Source organism: Porcisia hertigi, chromosome 15 (genome assembly GCF_017918235.1).
Source record: "Porcisia hertigi strain C119 chromosome 15, whole genome shotgun sequence".
NCBI lineage: Eukaryota > Euglenozoa > Kinetoplastea > Trypanosomatida > Trypanosomatidae > Porcisia > Porcisia hertigi.
The window spans coordinates 312,624-329,528 of NC_090574.1; the positions used below are offsets into that span (position 1 = coordinate 312,624).

Consider the following 16,905-nt stretch of genomic DNA (forward strand, 5'->3'; position numbering starts at 1 on the left):
TTCTGTGTGTGTGTGTCTGACGGGCGTAAGCCTTTCTCCACTCCCTGGCTGCTTTTACTTCCCGCTCCTTTGACGAGTGCTCAAAAACACGGGAGACACGAGCTCTGCAACCTGAAGCCAAGTGTTGGGGGGAGGGGGGGTGCTGGCTACGATGTCGCACTTGGACTCAACGAACTCCCTGGCATGTGTGCGTGCCCCCGCGTAGCCGACCTTACCCCCCTCCAGACCCCTCCTGGGGACAAATATCGGCATTGCTGCTATGGAATGGGTTGCCCAAAGCTTTTTGGACACGCCATACCCCTGGGATCGCTCAGCGCGAGTGGGGGGGGGGGTTGCGCCCTCGGGGGGTCCCTTAAGGCCGCGCGAACCCTCCGGACGGGCGCAACCTCATGGCGGCGCGTGTGATGAAAACGGGTGGTGGTATGAGCTTATGTTTTTCTTTTTCCAGCAGCCCTGTTGGTGTGTTGAGGCGTTTCGCACCGCGCTAGGGATCGGCTGTAGAGGGGGGGGGAGGCGCCAGTGGGCGGCGGCCGGGTTGCCTGGCGATGGGTTTATGCCGGGCATGGGGGCCGTGGCCCTGGCGGGGGGGCCGCGGAAGCCCGGGACCGCGGAGACGCCGCACACTGAGCCCACAAAGCGCTAGTGATGATGTCGTTCCGATGTGGTATAGTGGATAGAACAAGCGGCTCTCACCCGCTAGACCCGGGTTCGATCCCCGGCATCGGAATTTTCGCTCGAGCAGTATCTGCTCACCAAAACGCGGATGGATATGAAAAAGCTTCCCGGCCGGGAATTGAACCCGGGTCACCCGCGTGACAGGCGGGTATACTAACCACTATACTACCGAGAACTGTTAACCGGTCGGATGCTTTCACTAAATCAAAAATTGGTGGTGGTGGGGAGTTCGTCGGCTGTGGGGGCGGGTGTGGTTGGTCTAAGGGGGGGCTTGGTCCATCCTGGGTTGCGCGGGGGGTGCGGTGCACAAGCGAGAAGTCCAGTCTTTTCCTGGCGCTCATTTCGCACACGGTTTCTTTCTACACACTTCGTTTCCGTTTCATTCTAGTTTTCTCCCCCCGCTCCGCGCACCTGAGGCGAATGAAAACAGAAGAACAAGCGCAGGTGAGGCGCAGTACGCTGCAGGGGGGGGGGTCTTGGCCGTCGTCGCATATATGCGCGTATATACTTATGCGCATGGATTTTTGCGTGAGCAATTAGGGTATGCGGTATGGGGGCACACAAGCATGAGTAGCTTCGTGTTCTCCCCTTTCCACCGCTGTCCCGGACACCCGCGACCCGCGGCTACCCGGGCGTGGATTGGAGGAGGGTATGGTGAATAGGGGTGCGGGGCACATAGGCAAGAGGCCTGTGGCACCAACTGAAAAAAAAAAGAGACCTTAAAAATGTGTGTAGCTCTCGAGAATGTTATTGCGCGTCCGGGCGCGGGAAGGGGAGAGAGGCGAGGCGAGGCGATGGAATGCCACTGAGAAACGCAACCCCAGGCAGAAAAAACGAAAGCATAAGAAAAGGAAAAACAGGGCTTTGACAAAACCGCTCCCCTCCCAACACGCACACACATCCAGAGGCTCACGGTTTCGTCGCCACCTTCTTGTCGTCGGGCTAGTCGAGCGATGCACGCACAGCACCCGATAGAACATGGTAGAAGAACGCGAAGCCGACGCTCATGAAGAGGTGGCCAAGACCAGCGGTCCATGAGATGATGCGGATCCCCCCATCAGCGCCGGTATCCTCTCCGAACTCTTTCGCGAGCTGCGAAGCATATATTTTACACGGCGAGCTTAACCCTGCACTGCTACGGATCACCGGCCATTCTTCCTAACTGAGCAGGGGCGCACCGTCGTTGATGAGAAAAAGCATTTAGAAGAGTAAAAACTTTTGTTCTTCAGAAAGGACATAAAATTTGATTTAATCATCATAAAGCACTCATTTGGGCTAGGCATGCAATTGTGTCCAAAGCAGAAGGGACACCGAAAGGACACCGGGTGTCCTCACACGTGTGGGTTGATAAGATCATTAATTTTTGAAGTTTTTTATCAATGACTGAACTTACCGTCCGGGTATGTATCTTCTCGAGGAACTTTTGATGGAAGATGGTGGAAATTTTCAGCGCGGAACGCCAGCGCGAGTAAGAAAAAAAAAGCAAAGATCCTTTCTCGTTGTGCAGGACCTAGTCTTACAGAGCGTATAAAATCAAAAAGGGGACTCGGAAAATTACCGAAACTGAAGCTTTCAGGCTAACATGGCCCACAGCAGCGGCTACAAAGATCTTTTCCTATGGCAAAGGTGTTCCAAGAAGAGCGACAGCATAAAAAGTAATGGAAAAACACAACGAAACCGCTTAAACGTGACGGGGCAATAATCATGGAACCGAAACCTTTTCCTTTACTTTGTGGTCCCCAAATAAACGTATGGGTGTGGTCCCTCGCGCGGCATTTGTTTCATCATATGCACGGCATGGCTTAATAAACACAACGCGGTGCGACCAACTAAGCGACGAATGCTTTTCTCACCTTTCCAAGGATATAGCTGGTATCTGTGTCCTTCGCCCCGCGCAATATCACCACTTTTGTGTGCCCAGAACAAAACACTACAAACTCAAAAGCAGACATCCTGTTACACATGAAGTCCTTCTCTTAGGGGGGAGATGGAAAGGTAATAATCAGTGAATGTGTTCCTACGTCTCCAATCTCATAAGATCCGTTTGCGGTAGAAATAAAACAAAAGAGGGTGCACGGAGGCCTTTCCCCGGCCAAAACGACCATATGACAAGCACGCCGTTATCCCTTACACATGTGCGCCTGCAAGCGGGTTTGGGGTAATGTTTCTTTCCCGTGGAGGTCACTGGCGTCCCCCTTGGCCTGGGTGGAGTCAAAAAGACCCTGTGGCGGCCACAGGCGTCGCGCACACACCAACCGACAAGCCAAAAAACGTCGGGGGTAGGGGTGTTCTTCCAGGGAATACACCCCATCGTGGTGGAAATAAATTAGCATCACGGCTTTTGATAAATCTGTTTCCTCGAGTGTGCCGTTTGTTTTTGCAATTATCATAGGTTACTTCCTGTTTTTTAATATATCTTTGCAGACCATGAAATATTATTGTACTCCCCCCGCTTTTAGACCACCGGGAACGATAGCCAGAGCTGCATCTATAAATAGCGTCAGTTGTTTCGAGTACAGGAAGGGCCCCAAACCATCGCCCTTGAGCAAATCTGGCGTTATTGCGAAGCGTCTCCGACATTCAGTAAGAACAGGACACACCAGCATGCGACTGAAAGACTCATCAAAGCCCCGCAGCAGGCTCGAGAGTCGCGCTTGCCACTCCAGAAGAAAGAAGAGAACGGCGCACAGAATGTGATACCCTTGGTCCGTGCACCCATTGGGATCGAGGGCACACCGCGTCACGTGGTTTCCCCTGCCCTTTTTTCAGAGGGAAAGGAGTCGCCACAGAATGGACAGCTACAAAACCCCGTCTGTCACCGGAGGTCGATCCTTTTGAAGGGCTCGGCAATGCTTCTGAAGATTCTGGAGTGAACTACGCATTGCGTCACAGTAGGGACACCTCCCTTTGATGCGCCCCACACCACCTCGAGGAGCCGAAGGCAAGGTAGTATTCTCGGGGCCTTGAGGTACCACCTTGTAGCGCGCACTTCTGCTCATCCGGAATGTTACACCAGCGACAGCGGTTGACGCAGCCCCGCACGCTCCAAAGGGGAGGCGCTGCCGAAGCTGTGGTGTTTTCGCCGAAGCGTATCCTCCGATAGTTCCACCGGGCCATATGGCAAGTCAAGGTTACCCCCCGTTGGTCAAGTCATGCGGAGACATTGCAGCGAATCGCGGGCCGCGCACAAACGGTATGGCGATGTGCGTGTGTACTCACGCAGTTGGCGATACGGCCTCGCAATGAGCACTCTGGTAAGAAAGGGGCGAAGATCTATGAGCGACACCGGGGGGTTCACATATGGGGGGGTATAATTGCGATCCACAGCTTTCGACTTAGCCACATGGTCGGCGGCCCCATTGCAACGTACGCCGGCATGTGCGTAGACAAACTGGAGGCGCACGGTCCAACCCCGCTTTGCCAAATGCGTAGGAGCCCCGCGCCGGATGGAGGGTGAGAGCCCTTCTCCCTCTAGCGACGAACTAAAAAATCTGTCCATCTCACACTGGCTGATCGGCGAGAAAGGGAAGTTCAGAGGTGGCGGCGGCCGGGGCTCGGGGGCCTCCTGGCCCAGCCTCGCTCTTCGAATTTGAGGGATTCGTAGAGCAGCAGCCTTCTCCTGCAGTACTTTGATGTGCAGGGGCATTGCATTCGACCCAAACAGCACTGATTCCCCATCTGTGGTGCAGAGGGGGGGACCAGTGACAAGCTGGTGAAGGCGAGCGCACTGGCTAATCAGCTTGTGTTTGGCCGTGTCTTGCATAGTCTCCCATGCAGCTGCGGAACCGTAGATGAGTTTGAAATCGCCGTCGCCCGAGACAAGCTGCCTCATGTGCTGCGGTGAGGGCCTCAATCTGTGATCCGCCAAGCAAGTTAGCTGCCCCCCTCCCTCATACGCGTTTGCTTTTGAATAGCGTTTGCGTTGTTGTTGAAGTTGGCGCGCGTGTCGAGTTGCAGGCCGAGAAGCCGAGGGCTCATTTTTGTCGCCGAGTAGTGAGATTGGAACCGCATGCGCTTCCATGCAAAAGTGATCGAGACACTCTGTCTTCGTCGGTGTGACTCGGTAGTGTGCAGAGAAGTGCCTCACATTTCCGCTGGCCCACTTTCATGCCATTGGCCTGAGGACCATACGGGACCACATCCACAAGAGTTTTGTTGCCGATCCCAACCCCCTCGTCTCGCGCCCGACGCTGGTTCGAGATGGCCAGGTCATCCGCGCACATGTCGAATTGTACATCCGAATGTTTGCCCACCAACAATTCCAGAGGAGGAGTGGTGTACATGGAGAACCGTTGCGGTCCGAGGACGGTGCCCTTGGGGACACGCCAGCCTTGAGACCGTACTGCGGACTTGAACGATTGTCCAACTTCACTCGAGCATCGCGATGCATGAGGAGGTTTCCGAGCCAGTGTTTCAGGAGGTGCGCTGGGAGTCGCATCAGCAGTTTTACAAGAGTACAGTGCTCTACTGTGGCAAACGCTTTGCTGAAGTCCACGAGAATAATCAGCGTCCTCCGCGCTCGGTAGTGTCGCTGCGGGCGACCCTCGCCAGAGCGTTTGGGGGCACATCGTTACGACGTCGTACTCATCACGAGTGGCTTCAACCAAGTCGGTGATGTGCGCGATTTTTCATTGCAGTGGTGAAGTCGCATCTGTGGGCGTACGCTGGCCCGGGTGAGGGCGCCCAGACATGGAGTAGCCGCGCCAAAACCATGCGCTCCATGAGCTTGGAGACGCAAGAAGTGAGACCAAGCGGCTTGTATGACTCCAGTTGCTCTGATGGCTTCCCCCGTTTCTGCAGTGGGGTAACGCATGCTTCCGCCACTCCTGGGGGACATTATGGGATGAGCCAAATCCAATTGAGGAGGGACCAGGAGATGTGCCCGAGCCACTTTCGGGAGGTGGTGCAGCATCTCACTGTAGATGCCATCTGGCCCCGCAGCGCGACCATCACGATGTCGTACCAGTGCTGGGGTCATCTCTTCAGCCAAAAGCGGGCTGTCGATACCCTTTCCCCGTCCTGTTTTTATCCAGTTTTGTATAGGACTGTAACTCCAGGCAAATGCGGGGGGGAGGGGGGGGAAGAGGAAGCATATTTTTCGAGTGCCGGATATCGATCGAACGGGTATTTTCACGGACGCTAGCGCAGCTTCAAGTGGCGCACCGCGTCTTTTAAAGAGCGGGAAATAGAAAACAAGCACCCGCTTATGAGAGCTGGCGTGGCCCGCGCCCGGGCTACTTTTTATAGAAATTTGTTGGCGGCAGCAATGTCGAGGAGACGTTGATATTTGGTCAATCCGGTATCATTTTAAGTGTATTGATTCCGAACTGATGGATACAAACTGGTTTGTCAGGTGGGGATCGGTGGTTGAGCGAAAATACCGTAGCCAGGCTTAACGGAAAACCAAACAGGAAGCGCATAAACAGGGTGACCGGGTTCGACGGCTTGTCCCTAGCCATGCGGGGGGGGGGGAGAAGCATTATGCATCAGTGGCTTTATGACGAACTCGACCGACCCACTCCGGAGCAACCACAGCGCAGCCATGTCAACACGTGGGGGCGCTCCCCCCACCACAAATATGAGCCAAACTCGGAAATCCGGCGTCAAAAGTTTTCTCTTAGAAGCGCCTCCACCTCGCCCCGCGGACGCGCCAGAAGAAGAGAAGGGGTGGGGATGAATTTGTAGGGCCGTTTGTGTGGCCCCCTCTGCGCCATGTTCCACGCGACGGGCCAGCAGGAAGGCCCTCTCTGCCCAAGGCGCCGCCCCGCTCGGAAGCTTTTCTGGCTGGTGCAGAACCCCTTTCTTTCCCAACGGCCCCGGTTGCACCAACCCAGTGCCAGCCCGCGCGGCCACGCAACATCATCCCCATAACCGCGAATATTATTCCATTCAGGTTTTTGTTTTTTACTACATTTTCTCGAAGGGGGCAGCCGTTTCCGAGCTCAACATCATTTGATGGGAATAGTAGTGGCGTGGTGAAATTAGGCTTCATATTTATTACCTGCCTTTTTTGGGGGTCTATGTTTCTGCAAAGAATGTCTTTTTCACCCAGAGAGTGTTTTTTCCTCACGCATACTATGCCTACCTGGTCCACGGCCTTTGTGTTTATCTTTGACGGGGTCAGCTAGTAATGTTCTTAGGGATTTGTTATGGGAATGGGAATGCCCGCATAAGTTGTGCAGGTTGCCCCGTGCTGTTTCTTTAAAAAGCCTAGTGCATTCACTAAATGTCGCAGCATTTTCTTCTTTCAATGGAGGCCCTTTCGAATACCCAACACGTTTTGCATTCGGATTCATCGAGGGGCCAGGAAAGAAGAATATTTGTTAAGACAGATGGTTTTGAATTCGGCTCGGGCGTGCGGCGCTTTCGGGCCCGCCCCGGGGCGTAGCCGGGCATTGGAAAGCCGGGTAAAGACATCAGCAGCCTCCGGGGGGAAGCCAGCCACAATCCACGCCATCGCGTTTTGTTTTCCATCATTGGTGTATTCCGGGACTCCGCAGAAGTGTTTCCGTTTGGGGGTCTTTAACTGGGGCTCCCATGGCGCTGCTGCTTTCCCTTTTTTTGCTCCTGTGCTTCTGGCTGGCTCCATGCGCCAGCTTGATTAGCCCCCTCCTGGCCGGGTGCGCGTGGGTTCGTTCCCGGGTCCTTGCGGTTTCCCGGGCTGCCCGGGGGGGGGGGTTGCGCCCTCGGGGGGTCCCTTAAGGCCGCGCGAACCCTCCGGACGGGCGCAACCTCATGGCGGCGCGTGTGATGAAAACGGGTGGTGGTATGAGCTTATGTTTTTCTTTTTCCAGCAGCCCTGTTGGTGTGTTGAGGCGTTTCGCACCGCGCTAGGGATCGGCTGTAGAGGGGGGGGGAGGCGCCAGTGGGCGGCGGCCGGGTTGCCTGGCGATGGGTTTATGCCGGGCATGGGGGCCGTGGCCCTGGCGGGGAGGGCGGGGGGGCCGCGGAAGCCCGGGGCCGCGGAGACGCCGCACACTGAGCCCCCAAAGCGCTAGTGATGATGTCGTTCCGATGTGGTATAGTGGATAGAACAAGCGGCTCTCACCCGCTAGACCCGGGTTCGATCCCCGGCATCGGAATTTTCGCTCGAGCAGTATCTGCTCACCAAAACGCGGATGGATATGAAAAAGCTTCCCGGCCGGGAATTGAACCCGGGTCACCCGCGTGACAGGCGGGTATACTAACCACTATACTACCGAGAACTGTTAACCGGTCGGATGCTTTCACTAAATCAAAAATTGGTGGTGGTGGGGAGTTCGTCGGCTGTGGGGGCGGGTGTGGTTGGTCTAAGGGGGGGCTTGGTCCATCCTGGGTTGCGCGGGGGGGGGGGGTGCGGTGCACAAGCGAGAAGTCCAGTCTTTTCCTGGCGCTCATTTCGCACACGGTTTCTTTCTACACACTTCGTTTCCGTTTCATTCTAGTTTTCTCCCCCCGCCCCGCGCACCTGAGGCGAATGAAAACAGAAGAACAACCGCAGGTGAGGCGCAGTACGCTGCAGGGGGGGTGGGGGTCTTGGCCGTCGTCGCATATATGCGCGTATATACTTATGCGCATGGATTTTTGCGTGAGCAATTAGGGTATGCGGTATGGGGGCACACAAGCATGAGTAGCTTCGTGTTCTCCCCTTTCCACCGCTGTCCCGGACACCCGCGACCCGCGGCTACCCGGGCGTGGATTGGAGGAGGGTATGGTGAATAGGGGTGCGGGGCACATAGGCAAGAGGCCTGTGGCACCAACTGAAAAAAAAAAAGAGACCTTAAAAATGTGTGTAGCTCTCGAGAATGTTATTGCGCGTCCGGGCGCGGGAAGGGGAGAGAGGCGAGGCGAGGCGATGGAATGCCACTGAGAAACGCAACCCCAGGCAGAAAAAACGAAAGCATAAGAAAAGGAAAAACAGGGCTTTGACAAAACCGCCCCCCTCCCAACACGCACACACATCCAGAGGCTCACGGTTTCGTCGCCACCTTCTTGTCGTCGGGCTAGTCGAGCGATGCACGCACAGCACCCGATAGAACATGGTAGAAGAACGCGAAGCCGACGCTCATGAAGAGGTGGCCAAGACCAGCGGTCCATGAGATGATGCGGATCCCCCCATCAGCGCCCAGTACGGTCAAGGTGCCGTGAACCATCATCATCATGAGTGTGATGCCGAGACCGATATTGTACGTAATGTAGAACTTGTTGTAGTTTTTTTGCTGCGTAAGGGAAAAGCTCTTCTCCAACAGCAGGACACACAAGAAAAAAAAGCTGCCCAGGGAGAAGCAGTGGGCGTGCAGAACACGCAGCTGGGAAGTGTCGTCACTCACGCGGTGGTGTCGTGTGAGTTCGCGCCAGTACAAACCGGAGGCTAAGCCAAAGATGGTGTAGCCCATACTGGCACAGACAAGCTTCTCCATGTTGAACGACTGAAAAACAAAAGCCTCAGTGGATGTGAGAAAACGTGATTGCGCGATCTGTTTATGACTTGCCCACGAGTAACCAGAAGTGGGCCGGAGGCGTGTGGCGCGATTTTTGGAGCAACAGCAGGCGCCCAGGCTGGAGGAGAAGGAGAGGGGGGGGGAGAAGAAGTTGCGTGGAGATGCTCAATGGATCGGCAAATGCCATCACCAGATGCAGCCATGACTTTGTTGCCTTTTCGCCCCCTGCTGGATGTAGTGTGTCGTGTTTTACACCCGTCCGGCGAGAAAAAAAGAAGGGGTCGTCGAACGGTTTCCGCGCAGAGATCTGCCCATTCTCCCCCCCCCCCCCCCCCCCGCGGAGGGTGTGTGGGTGGGCCCGGGTGGGACAAAACACACAAACCCCCGGTCCCCACACACGCACTGCCCGAAAGCCCACATCAACAAGCACAGTGGAAATGGGAGGAAACTCACGACGAGCAGCCCCCTAGCCACACTAATGATGCACTCGGTATGCCGCATCAAATGTGAACCGCCCCCCACCCCCGCAAAGAGAAGAGGGGGGCACAGCATGCCCACAGAAGAGCGACACCGAATGGAGATGAGGAGGCACATAGCTGAGGTGGAGTAGCGGGTTGGGGGGGGGGAGGAGAAGTGGAGAGGTGCGCGTGTCTTCTTGAGGTTCACCTTTGAACGGATCCATCGTCGTGAGCAGTCCCCTTCCGCCAGACAAGCTTAGAACGCTGAAGCAGAATGGAGGATGAGGGAAATAATTGAGAGTCGAGGACTCGGTTCGCTGTTAAGCAGAGTGGGGGCGCAGGAATACTGTGTGTGTGTGTGTGTGGAACGAGGCCTGGTACTGATCGCACATATATATATAGAACAGACAATGGAACTCTTACCACATCACTGAGGCCACCTTGTCTCTGAGGACTCCAGAAAATGTACGCAGGCGTGCCAGCTTCTACATGTGGTCCTCCCTCGCTGGAACAACACAGTCCGCACACGAGTGGTGGCGACAATGCCTCACTTCAGACTTGCCCACCAGGGGGGGAGAAACAAAAAGGGGTAGGCGATGCTGCACATGGGGAAGCAAAATGAACGACACGCGAAGAGGGGGAAACTGTGAGAGTGTGTGTGTATAAGTGGCACTTTAAACCACCGCTATCCTCACACAGGTAGACATACTGATAAGGGCGTATACATTCCTGCTTTTTTTTTTCTTGTTGGGTTCGTGCAGCAGGACCGCCGATTGAGGGCACAAAGGGGAGGAAAGGGAGGGAAAAGGGTTGTGAGCGCACCTGTAGTACCGCAGGAGTCGTCCTTACTGCGTCCCTTACACCTCCCACCTCGTCCAGTGCCCTCATTTTCACCTCGTGCTGCACCAGCCTCTTGTTTCTTTGCACGGCACATCCCCTCACACCCTCAACGGCATGCCTCCAAGACGATCTCCTTGGCCGTCCTGCGCGGAATCAGCGCTGGGAAGTACTTCCTCGTCAGATAGTACGCGACAGTGATGGAAAAGCACGACACGACCATAATGCAAAAGGACGACGCCACGAGACCGAAGCCGCTCGACAGCACGTAGAGGCGTTCGTGAAAGGCGTACTTGCCATCGCACCAGGAACCGTAGTAGATGGTCAGTTCCAGGGCGAGCTGAATCAGCGTCACGATCATTCCAATGTAGCAGAAAACAATTGCCGGCAGATGCGAGCCGGCAAGTGACTTCCACATGAGGAGTCCCGTCATGCCAGTCAGCATGTTGAATAAAATGGAGGCAATGCTAAAGGCCTCGGCGGCGCGGAAGTGCCTAGTAAGACTTGGGCACTGGAGGTTGCCCACAGAGGTGGACGAGTGATCACCAGCGGCTGTCGTGTTCCAGTTGAAATTGCCAACGTCCACACGCCACAACAGGACATCCGTGACGGTGTTCGTCGTTCCATCTTTGTAGAACCAGTGAGGAATAGGAGAGGCGACAAGAGCGAACAGAAACGCGACGAGCGACAGCATCGCGAAGGCGTGGATGCACTTGCCCACTGTCCGGGCATCCAGCGGGACGGTGAGCTCGTTTGTAGCGATGACGCTGCCCAGGGTCGTCAGCACCCAGGCGGTCACAGTGAGGCCAAAACCGATGTACGGCTCGTAGAGCTGGGAGTGGTAGCTCGTGCCTGCTCCGCATTCCGCAAAGCTCCATAGGTACACGTTGAAGCTCAAAGAGACTTCGATCGTCAGGCTAACCACCGCACAGGCGGTGAAGACCAGCATGACATTGCGGGTTGTGACATCCGGCGCCAGAGACTGTTTGTAGGCGTTCACGACGCTGAGAATAAACATGATCAGGGTCATGACGGACGACAAAAAGGAGAAGGCCTCTATCCCCCGCACACGACGCTGGACCGGCGTACACAAATTGTTCGGATATGTAACCACATCGGGTTGCTGCTCAACCTTCGTTACATGTTTGAAGAGGTAGAACAAGTGTGTCTCTCTCGGCAGTCCGTTCGGTTTGTATTGCTGCTTACGGAACCACGGTATGCAGATCGACACAGCAGTGAAGACGAGGCTTACTAAAGAAATAACACTAAAGACTGTTGGACCTATCAAAACGTCGCGCGGCGGTGGCGGCGCGGAGGGGGTATTGTGTGAGATGCGCTCCTTATCCAAGGAGGATCCCGTATCGTCGCGGTCGGTGGGCTCGATGTGACGGGGCGGTGTCATCTGGTGAGGGGCGTCCCTTTTATAGTCAATTTTCTCGGACATTGAAATCTTCTACCCGAATGAATGTGTGTGTGTGTCGATGCTTGTGACTGAGTGGGACGTGGCGACGTGGGGTGGATAGAGGGTTGGAAATGCCCTCGCTCCCACCCTTCTCAACGACACACACGGGAGAGTCAGCACCAGCTAAACAACCACAGTGAAAAGGCGGAGGGGGGGGGGGCGACGTCGCCGGGCGAGGAGACGGCGATGTTTGGCGGAGTTGGGTACGGAAAAAAAGAAAGAAAGGGGGCGAGGGTGTAGGAAAAAAATGAGGATATGTCATGTCGAGTGCCGGACAGCAAGTCGCTCTTGCATGAGCGCTGTTTTTTTTTGTGCGTTTTGTCCTTTTGAGGTGTAGAGGCACAACGATTTGTTCGCGTTTCGCGTATACACACACATATATGTGTAGTGTGTATGTACATAATTTTTTAATCTGATGATTGGAGTATGCGATGATCTTCCTCGCTGTGTGAACGTCGCACCTCGAGGGATGATGGCCTCACGAAGACCGTTATCAAAAAGTTATGGTAGTTGTTCATATCGCCACCTCCACTTCTTCCCTTCCCCTCCCCACAGGGACAGAAGGGCTCTTCTAGACCGCGTGGGTGATATGCAGCACCACATGAGGCATCTTGTCCGCTGTGTCCACGCGCCTCAGCGGGATCACTCGCAGCCCGTACGGCTCTGCAGATTTTGTGAGCTCCAGGTAGCCACCGTTGGTGCCAAAGTAGTAGTCCTTCGAGACGATTATGGCAGTTCCTGTGCGGGGTCGCAGCCAGCGATGAAGGATGCAGGAAAGTTTGTCGCACGCTTCCCTGTCGAAGGTCACATCAGCGCCAAGGATCACATCGCAATAGGCTTCCGGGTCCGTGGGGGAGGAAGCGACGCCTTGGGACTCCCAAGATAGATCCACCCAGTCGCCGTGAACAAATTTGGCGTGCAGTGGCGGTCGTATATTCTCATCGCCTCGTGACTGCAGGAGACTTTGGTTTGCAGAGATTGTGGCCGCTACGTTCGGTTTAGTGCACAGATGAAGCACTTCCTCGTTGTAGTCTTGAAACACCACGCGCCGCGCACCGAGGCACATGGCCGCCATCCCAGGGAGTCCTTGGCCGCACCCGAGCTCTGCGACGACTGCCGCAGTCTCAAACAGGCTTCGGTACTGCTCGGCATTGTCGGCCAGGTACTGCGCAAGCAAAACAGCGCAGGACCACACTTTCAGCCCGCCGTAGTATCGTCCCGGTATCACGTCACGGTGCTCCTTGCTGGCCAAGCTCGACGTCGTCCTCTCTGGTGCCTGGGTGGCGGCAAAAGACGTCAGCGTGTCCACCTCGGGAGGGCTTTGGTAACACAGCGTCACGTTAGCCTGGCTGCTTGGGTCCAGGGGCAGGAGGTCTTCGCTTGAAGGGCTCTCCGCACTTGGTGTCGAAGCCACACGAAGCCTCAGTTGTAACGGCTTCGTCGAGCGGCTGCCTTTCTCCACGTCACTTTCAGGGGCTGCACAGCTGTAGCGGGCCGCCCATTCGTGCAGCGTGTCAGGGTCTAGGGAAACCCATGGGAAGATCGCTGTCGACGTCTTGGCGGGCGGCCACACCGGCGGCGAAGGACCCGCGGTGCCCGGCGTAGAGTTTATCGAGGTGGCAGCGTCCACAATGGTGGTGCCGCTGCAAGGGTCGGCCTCGCTAGGGGATCCGAAAGAAAAAAAGAATCCGTTGGGCGAGGAGTCCATGTGCACCCCCTGTTTTTTTGCTGGCTGCGTAACACACACGAGGGAAGGGAAGGCTTACCGGCAGATAAAAAAGGGAGGTAGGGGAGAGGAGAGGGTGTCAGGTGAGGTTAACGCAGAGGCCGGTCGAGCCACCAGAAACGACAGTGATAATCACAAGGTGTGGGTATGTGGTAAGGCGCGAAGACCCAAAAGGCAAAGAGCCCTTTGGGGATGGGGAGGGAGGGAGGGAAGGAGGGCGGGAGGGCGGGCAGGCGGGGGTAGCCCTTCTTGTGTTGGGGTAAAAATTGCCCACCTCTGCCGAGTGTACTCTCCCTTCCTCCTTCCCCTCTCCGCATTTGGTGTTTCTCTGGAGAAAGAGCTCCAGCAGTCACCAGGTCTTCACCTCGGCATTCCCTCACATCCTCTCTCGGTACTCCTTTTCTGTGTGCGTGTCACAGTCGAGTCCAGTGGCCATTCTTTGTCAAACTGCCCAAGTCAGGTGGGTGGGGGAAAGAGAAAAACCAAGCAAACACAAAAGATGGAGGGAGCCCGTACGGGCTCCGCCTCCCCACGTCCTGCAAAATGGGAGACAAGAAAAAAAAAAAAAAAAAAACAACCACACACACACGATAGTAAATCCGGATCTGTAAGGAAACACGCACACACACACACACATACGCACACACTGTGCAGAATGGAGGAGGAAGCCGGAGTGCGGACGCGAGAGAGCGTTGGTGCTTCACTCACGTGTACAGGCGTCCCAGGTGGTAGAAAAGACGATGTTTTGCTTGCTGTTTCTCAGCGTAGTCGTACGAGGAGTACCCTCGGCTGTTCAGCATATCTTCAATGCTGCGGGAATAGACGTGGTTGACGGAGCCTTCATAGAGCGTGTTCCAGCCACGCGGCATGCAGACATTCATGAAGTGCTGGTACGAATTTTGGAAGCGGATGAACGGGTTCACGTGCTTTCGGCGCTCGTAGTAGAGGCACTTGTCTGTTAGCTCACGCAGCGCGTCGCCGCTGCTGCCACGCTCGCTACTGTATTGCTTTACAGCGTCATAAAAGTGTCTGGAGTAGGCGTCCACTTGATTCAGTAGGTTTGCACCATCCTCAAGGCTGAGGGCAAGGCTCTGCATCCAGAAGGGATTACACGTGTGCGCTGCATCGCCCACCAGCACGGCAGAGGGGAGGCCCACTGTGTTATGGAGTTGCTCGCAGTAGACCGTGGGGTAGGGCTGTGGGTCCGTGACAAAGGATCGCAGCTCAGCAGCCACCGGAGACGAGGAGGAGGCAAGATCTGGAAGGTAGTGCCGGAGCATCTCGAGATCATCTAGGCCCACCAACTCACCCTGCGGGGCGTACACCATGACTGAAAAGAGGTTGCTCCCCTCAATGCGCGGGAAGGCGAGGGTGAGGGGCACCTGGTGGGCCGACTGGACGTGGTAGGAATGTGCCGACGTGATGGCTGCCGTTCGGCGACGGTGCAGCCAGCGGTGCACGTGTTCGTGGCTCAGCTCATCACTGCGGAGCAGAAACCACCGCACTCCCATGTCCACGTCCGACAGGAATCCCTCCACATCGACGAGGTCCCGCAGGTGTGAGTTGACACCTTCGGCCGACACAAGCAAGTCGTAGTCCACCGCGTCGGCTGCAAACTTTTTCTCCCACTGCCGGGCACTGAGGGTGAGGCTAGTGTATCGCTTGCGCCGAGGTAGACGGGCCTGGGCAACAAGTTGTGCGGTACGATCCGCCTCAGTGGAGGATAACGCCATTGCGCTGGTGGAAGACTCCGCGAACTGCTTCGCCATTGCGCTGGTTTCCCACGGGCGCACCACAAGCTGCTGACGAAGGGGGTAGACTGCCTCAATGACGTGCTCGTGAAAAATCTGCAGGTTCGCTGACGGCAGACTGTGCGCAACATGCTCCTCCAGTAGCTGGCGCAGACGAAACAAATCCATCGAGAGCATGTTGACGGCGAACGGGTGGTGCTCGGTGAGGCCGGCGGTGATCCAGCTGTTGTAAGCCCCGGGGTGGTTCATCACGCCACGCACCTTGATGCCCAAGTGACGAAGGGCGTGGAGTCGAATCCCTGCAGCCTCTAGCGCGTCCAAGGCGCGGCGTGTTACCAGTGCGTACTGGAGCTCAATGAATGGAGTGTACCGCGATGGCGAGAGTGACTCCATGGTGCTGGTTGACGTGGCATCCGCAGGGGTCGGGTCGTAGTCATCACGATCGACGACACCGCTGCTGCTGTGCGCCGATGCATCGCCGAAGTGGGGGCGAACCAGCGGATCGCGATAGGGTTGAAGAGGGGGTGATACAGACGGCGGGGAGGCGCTAAGGGAAGGATCCGCCGCACCTGTCGGCGCGTTGCGCGCTGCGGCTTCAGTCGGCATTGGTTCATGCCTCAGTCGCTGCAGTGGTGGGCTGCGCTCCACCACTGTTGCGTGCCATCCACGTAGCGAAAATTGGGCAGCCATAGTGAGGCCAACGACACCAGCTCCGGAGATGATCACATTGCCCTTGTGTGGGGCTGGCTTTCCGGCAATCACCGGCTGCCAGTTCTCGCCTTGCACAGGGTAGGCGCGATTGCTGATCGCTTGGACATGGAGGTCGCGGGGAACCGAGCCGGAGTCCAACGCGCGCCCGGATCCGTCCGTGTAGCGATTCGTGGAGCCTAGACGACGATACGCGCAGCGCAGCATCTGTGAAGAGAGAGTGCTGTGAGGTGAGAGCGAATACGTGGGCCAGCGTGAGCGTGTTTTGTTTCTCCCATTTCTGTATGTGTTGCGCCCAAAACCTCGAGGGCTTCTAAAGTGGTCAACACAACAGAGGAGTGGAGAGGGGGGAGTGAAGTGTGCGTGTGGAGGGGCTGCCGGTGATGAGTCGCATCACGGAGATGCCGTCTAGACCAAAACACAACTTCCCTTTTCCCATAATTCTCGGGGCGTTGCCGTGGCGTGCGACGTAAAGGGGGGGGGCGGTGGGGGCTCGTTCGCTTATGCGTGCCCTTGAGAGAGACCGCCGAAGCCTCCTTCCAACGGATTGAAATCACGTCAACAGCGCCACGGATAACATGGGTGGGGTGGGTGGGGTGGGGTGGGTAGCACGTATGTCGCGTTATTGTTTTTCTTTTTCGTTTGGAAATGTTTTGTACGCGCGCACCACCACCACCACCATCACTTCCACAAGCAGAGCGTTGCGATACAGAGGAACAAAACAAAAAAACAAAAGGAAGGGCCAGTCAGACACCGAGTCCGTCACCACCGCACCGGTACGGAGATGCCCCTCATCTAAGCGTCCTGACAGATCATCTCAACTCCCCCCTCCACACACACACACACACGTGCTGTGTCTTTCTCAGAA

General features: G+C 56.1%; 4 protein-coding genes across 4 annotated transcripts; all 4 read right to left on the minus strand.

Annotated features, from left to right (window-relative positions):
• Positions 1-8,657: 8,657 nt before the first annotated feature.
• On the minus strand, positions 8,658-9,515 carry JKF63_06104 (uncharacterized protein; the record flags this gene model as incomplete). Its single annotated transcript, XM_067902055.1, has 2 exons — positions 8,658-9,167; positions 9,423-9,515. 2 exons carry the CDS (start codon positions 9,513-9,515, stop codon positions 8,658-8,660), a joined length of 603 nt encoding a protein of 200 aa, XP_067758402.1.
• A 984-nt stretch (positions 9,516-10,499) lies between these two features.
• Positions 10,500-11,834, minus strand: JKF63_06105 (uncharacterized protein; the record flags this gene model as incomplete). The annotated part of the gene is made up of 1 exon (XM_067902056.1): positions 10,500-11,834. The coding sequence occupies one exon, from the start codon at positions 11,832-11,834 to the stop codon at positions 10,500-10,502; it is 1,335 nt and encodes a 444-aa protein (XP_067758403.1).
• A 589-nt stretch (positions 11,835-12,423) lies between these two features.
• JKF63_06106 (uncharacterized protein) lies at positions 12,424-13,560 on the minus strand (the record flags this gene model as incomplete). The annotated part of the gene is made up of 1 exon (XM_067902057.1): positions 12,424-13,560. The coding sequence occupies one exon, from the start codon at positions 13,558-13,560 to the stop codon at positions 12,424-12,426; it is 1,137 nt and encodes a 378-aa protein (XP_067758404.1).
• Positions 13,561-14,282: 722 nt separating this feature from the next.
• JKF63_06107 (uncharacterized protein) lies at positions 14,283-16,244 on the minus strand (the record flags this gene model as incomplete). The annotated part of the gene is made up of 1 exon (XM_067902058.1): positions 14,283-16,244. The coding sequence occupies one exon, from the start codon at positions 16,242-16,244 to the stop codon at positions 14,283-14,285; it is 1,962 nt and encodes a 653-aa protein (XP_067758405.1).
• Positions 16,245-16,905: the final 661 nt, after the last annotated feature.